This window comes from Rana temporaria, chromosome 1 (genome assembly GCF_905171775.1).
Source record: "Rana temporaria chromosome 1, aRanTem1.1, whole genome shotgun sequence".
Taxonomy (NCBI): Eukaryota; Metazoa; Chordata; class Amphibia; order Anura; family Ranidae; genus Rana; species Rana temporaria.
This window is the reverse complement of record NC_053489.1, coordinates 503,865,525-503,871,524: the sequence shown is the minus strand read 5'-3', so window position 1 is coordinate 503,871,524 and position 6,000 is coordinate 503,865,525. Positions and strand designations below refer to the sequence as shown.

Here is a 6,000-nt window from a genome sequence, read left to right as displayed (position 1 = left end):
CTGCTTACATTGGAACTCTATTTTTTTTTTAAATAACAGAATGTAAAAAAAGTTACACAGAAAAAAAAAGACTAGATGGAAAGGCAAAATACTGTTATTATATAGAACTTCCAGAAGTGGACTTTCAGCACCTATTCTGACAAATCAACGTACTATATATATATATATATATATTCTAATAAAGTGCATTGTTGTTCCCTGTAGACCAAACAAGAAAATGCAATCCTCTCTTTGCAGAAATTCCTCTATACCGCTATGCAATTATGTCACTGGTGTTACCATGTACTTTGGGTAGAATTACAGAGTTCTTGTTGTTTTTTAAAGGAAACATATAATATTTTTATATATTTTCTTTTTTTAATTATGTTCAGAACTAAAATTGCATTTTTAAAGATATATTTGTTATCTATTTTTAGTCCAATTAATATGAAATATAACATACCAGGTATAGCTCTAGGCTCCTAGTAACAACCTTAGCAGCTATACATTAAAAAACAAAAAAATATATAGATTTTCAATTACAAAGAGGGAGTCTGAATGCCAACAGCTTCTGCTGTGCTCTCTTTAGAAAACCCCTAAAGCTCTGCGAATCATGTGTCTTGGGTTCATCGTGTATTTTTTTTTTAAATAATGACTTTATATATGGTATATAGTAAAGAAAATTATAATATTATGTTAAAAAACCCTAAAAAAGTAAAAAAAAAAAAATTTGACCAAAAAATTATGATTTCCCTTTAATAAGTAATTCTGATTAACACAACATGTTGATAAGGAACCTTGCTTGACAGATGCCTTTGGTCCAACTATTAAAATGAAAATATATTGTTTGAAGTGATGACATGAAGAAAACAAATGCAACCCACCTGACCAACCACAAAAATGTACTTCTAATTATTTACATAGAACCTATACAGTCATACTGGTGATACCTTTTTTGCAGCTGGATACTATTATTCTAGTGGTAACATTTCTAGAATAGGAATGAGTTTTTATGCCTCTGTTGTATGATAACAAGTGAGACAATGTGCTACACTAGAAATTATAACCAGACAATCATGTCTACCACATTACAGCTGGTGTTTTTTGAGTGACTATAAATAATTTTTAGAAAATTGATTAGAATGAGAGACAGGCTGACTGCAGACCATTTAAAAGTTGGTTCTATGTGCTGTGATATGTAAATGATATATAAATGGTCATGCGCAGCTACATATTCATCCAAAATACGCCATTTCAAATCATTTCAGTTTAGCCACTTAACCCAAATTCATGGAAAACAAACCTATTCTAAGCAAGATCTTTAAAATAAATGTGTTTAGATGGTTTGCCCAAAACTGACATAGACATCTTTATAACCAGCTTACTATGTTTGATAACTTATTGTCCACAATGTTCTTATGAAATATATATTTTTTGGAATGGCTTACATGGAGGCAGGGGTACCAGAGTGTGCCACACTTCATTAAGGTAGATGATTATGTTCTAGAGCTGTCTACAGCAGTAATACAATTTAAGGTAGTTAATTAAGTAGAGATTCCATCATTATGTATAACATGAAGAATCACATAAAGCTGGCCCCTACTATCTTACAGTTTTTTGGTCACATATTTGTTTAAAAATACATTATCTAGATCATCTTAGAGGTACAGAATGAAAGGATGTCCATAAGCACAGAGGGTATTGTAAGATACATATTAGTAAAATATTACTGTCTATTTAACAAAATAATTTAGTTTAATGAAAACCAACACATATCAACTACAACATGTTTCTTCAATGAGTAGTCCAACAATTGCTGCTTTTTTTAGTTGATGCACTGGCTAAATTTAAAGTGGCCAAGCATGGTACAGCAGAGTTGAAAATAACTAATATGGATTACTTAATACAATCAGCAAATTAATTCACCATACTCTACTGCAAAAATAAGTTAATACAAGTCTATGGATCAAAGGATATTTCATAATTCTCTTTATGTCACCTATAAACATACCCTGCACATTATCAGTTAACACTTTCTACATTAAACCTGTATAAGTAATCATTTACTTAGTGATTATGTTGGTTGTTTATTATTTTACTCATTGGATTGCAGTATCAACGTTGGTGGATGAAATGGTCATTCACTCGCTATACATTGCACACCACCTATCCCATTTCTAAGGAATAACCACAAAATAATGTTTGTATATAAGTATAGCCAAATTAAATTATGCCTAATGTTCTAAAGCTGAATAAACAAAAGAAAGATGCTGGTTTTAAAAGCCTGAGCCGCTTGCTCACTTATTGAATTCACACAAAAAAAATCCAAACAAATAACTAAATTGAAGCTATTGCCTTTTAAAATACATTGCGTTTGGTTTGACATCTAGCAAATGACAACTGTTCTGACACAAATAAAAAGTAAACGCTGGCAAAAATTACAACAAACACACTAGAATGTGAAAAAATAAAATAAAAATAATAACATTTTAATATTTTGATGATATCTGAACCTTTTGACATGGAAGTAAAAATTAAATTTAAAATGATTGTCCTTATGAGCCACTTGTCTTTAATAAAACATATTACTCTTCATATATATATATATCTATATATATAGATATATTACAATTTTGCCATGAAAAAATATTATCATACACACCGATAATATTGAAGTGTTTAATATGTGAAATGGTCCTAGCTTTAAATCTTGCTGTGTAAAAAATGAGTTTGAAAACACTATGTTTCATGATTTGTCTATTAAAAAACATTTCTAGGCAAGATTAGAAGATATATATATATGTATATATTTCAAGTTTCCACAAAACTATGCTAGAGAAAGATACGTGTAAGTTATATGATTTGGGGCTAGTTTTTCAAAATAGTAATCTTCAGATACATATTTTACAAGTTCAAACTGTACACATTAACCAGTGTTGTTTTTAACAACATTTACAGATCAAATCCTATTTTAAGTTTTTTTTTATAAAACATACTTGTAAAATTAAAATCCACAGGATAAAATAAGGAAGATCAAAATATGCCTTAGTAGGTCATAGTGCTCAATCTTGAAAGCTGCATCTTTGGTATTTAGAGTTCCATACAAATTGATGTAGCCTACAGCTTCTTTTGACATGGAGAACAGGAATTGGTCCAGATCTATAATTATGAAACACTATTTAATAATTATATTAACAATAAATAATTTAGGACCTGAATAATTTTCTTATGTTTTCATTACATGGGCGTTGTAAATCATTTATAAATCAACTAAATTGTACCACTTTTTCAGAAAATTATATAATATATATATTTTATATTTATTTAGAAGCTTTGAAATAGTACAGTAAACACTTTGCAACACGGTGTATAAACTACATAATGTCTTCTGAGATTCCATGGGTCAGTGGATAAACAATATTTTTTTTCTTTTTTAATGACCCATGGGTGAAAAAAAACATGATCACAATCTTTCTTGTAAAGTTTGGATAATCTGGGAAACACTTGATCACACAAAAATAATATAAAACAGTCAAGTTTAAAACAGTGATATTGCATTTGTAATGCAGGTTCTATCTGTACGATTGGCTTCTTGTGGTGACTATAAACATCTAAAGGGCTCAGTGATGTTTTGGAGAAAGAAAGATATATAGTGCTGTAAACAGGCACACACTGATAAGTGAGGCAAAGTCCGTCGCCTCCACAGTTTCAACAGTTCTCCTTCACATTTCAACTCATTTCTCAGGCCTGCTGAGAGCAGAAAGGTCCTTATATTGGACATGTATTCAGCAGCAGACTTATAATCCTTCTGGGATTCCACACTAGATGGCCAAGATAATGATTCTATTAAGTTGATGTTTTTGTTGGTCAACTTGTGCAAATCATGCTGCTTCAGTCCAGTAGAATTGACTAGCATATCCTTTTTCGTGCTGTGGGAAAACAACAAACAAGATAAAGGTTAGAATGCAGTATTCTAATGTGCACACAAGTTAAATTTGATTTACTAAAGGAATAGATAATGCTGACTTGTCATAGCAAAGTGATTATTCACTAGAGTTTAGTGCATACACAGAGGCTGTGTTTACTGTGGATATCCAACATTGTAAATAGAAAAATAAAAAATAGATTTTACCTCGTTCGTTTTTAGATGACTGAAGTGAAATCAATTTTGCTTTATTCTTTAAGCTATGTGAATATTTTCAACATCTTTAGTAAATCAATCCCAATATGTTACATGTACATGATGAGGTGTTTGGCACTTATGAGTAAATTTATTAAAGAAGAAATTCCTATATTTTTTCAAAAGTAACATGGGGAATATTGTTTATTGGGCTTTACTGTAGTTATTCAGCCCCAAGTGAATTTTTTTGCTAATACACAAAAATATCAAAAGTTTTGCAGTAGACTTTTTATTGGATACAATAATCCAGACACAAAGAAGTATATTTATAAAGGAAATAATGTGACATTCACCACACAATTATAGGTGGTTAATCATTCCTTGTCATTTAAAACATGCACCGGGTATATTTATCAGCATTGACCACCAGCAGATTTAGATTTATTAATGCAAATGTTTTTAAATAATTAAACGAACAGTGAAAAGGTATAGTACAAATTGTGATGTGTGTGAATCTAGAAGAAGAAAGGACAATCTTTTAGCTAGGCATGCTGAGTTTGTTTGTCATACAAACTAATACTTGGATTTAAAAATTCGATTTTTGGGGGAATAAGGGTATTTCAAGTATTTTCCAAAGGGCTTAATTATGCTTGCAACATCCCTTACCGCCCCTCTAAAAAATGAGGCACAGTGGATTTCCTTTCAGAGGGTGTTTGGGAGGTGACGCGTTGCCTCCTCAGCACCTGTTTTAACCATGTAAGCCCACACCACCTTGTTCATTTCAGGATGGTTGCAGGGTGGCCACATTTATTTGAATGGTTCACTTTTAGCAAAGGGTACCACCCACCAAACCTAACTGGTGGTATCATGTTTTTCCATGGTCATGAGGGAAAGCATTGTGGCTCCCCCCCATAGCAAGCCGCCTGCTATGGGGGCACTTGTGCTCTCCCGAGCCAGCTCTGTGTGTCCATTGAAACACAGAGCGCAGCTCATCCCTGAACTGCTCCATCCTCAGTGGCTGTGATTGACAACAGTGGGAGTCAGGGAGAGAGCAGAGAGAGCTGCTGTTCTCAGGCACACCTCCGGATCGGGATCGCACTCAGGTAAGTATAAGTGGGGGCTGGAGGGGGAGCTGCACTCTGAAGGATTTTTTTCTTACCATAATGAAGAGAATGCATCAAGGGAAAAAAACCTTCAGCCTTTAGAACCAATTGGGGGGGGGGTTAAAACTGTGATTCAATTGTCTACTTTTTAAGCCCTCCCAATTGCAAGTGTAAACTAGGCTTAAAGTGTTATTAAACCCACAACCATAAAATCAGTGTGAATATGCAGTAAAGCATGTAAAGGATGTGTGGTATTGGGGTAAGTGGCGCTTACCCCAATACCTTCCAATTAGATAGTAATATGGGTAGAGATATGGTTAAATCCTTCCGTAGGTTAACTTGTAATAATGTCATTAAATAAGATTAACTTCCTCTTAAGTGACTATATCCAAACTGATAGTGAACTTGGATATAGTCACTTGGAAGTGGATCTTATTTAACAACATTATTATTACAAGTTAACCTACGGAAGGATTTAACCATATCTCTAACCATATTACTATCTAATTGGAGGGCAGTGCCACTTACCCCATTACCACACATCCTTTACACAATTCAGATCCCTCTTGTCAGGGACCTCTAGGGGAGGCAGCAGCCCAGGAATATTTCCTAAGTGCGGATTTAACAGTAATACATAATGCAGTAAAGCATGCTTGTTATACTCACTGTGGAAGGTGTGAATATCATATTAACTACTTTATATACACACCAGAGGGAGTACTTTTACTATTGTAAATTAGAATTACATACATTTTAGGAATATGTGTAGGTAATAGAATTTGGTAAAGTCCAGAGTCA

General features: G+C 32.9%; 1 protein-coding gene across 2 annotated transcripts in view; it reads right to left on the bottom strand.

The window, feature by feature from the left end:
- Positions 1-721: 721 nt before the first annotated feature.
- PCDH10 (protocadherin 10) overlaps positions 722-6,000 on the bottom strand; it is an 86,671-nt gene continuing 81,392 nt past the window's right edge. For both annotated transcript variants that reach the window (XM_040330932.1, XM_040330921.1), the window contains one exon: positions 722-3,908. Coding sequence is in view for 1 of the 2 variants with exons in the window: in XM_040330921.1 (XP_040186855.1) it covers positions 3,889-3,908 (20 nt within the window). In the remaining variant the exon portion in view is untranslated. The remainder of the gene's footprint in view (positions 3,909-6,000) is intronic.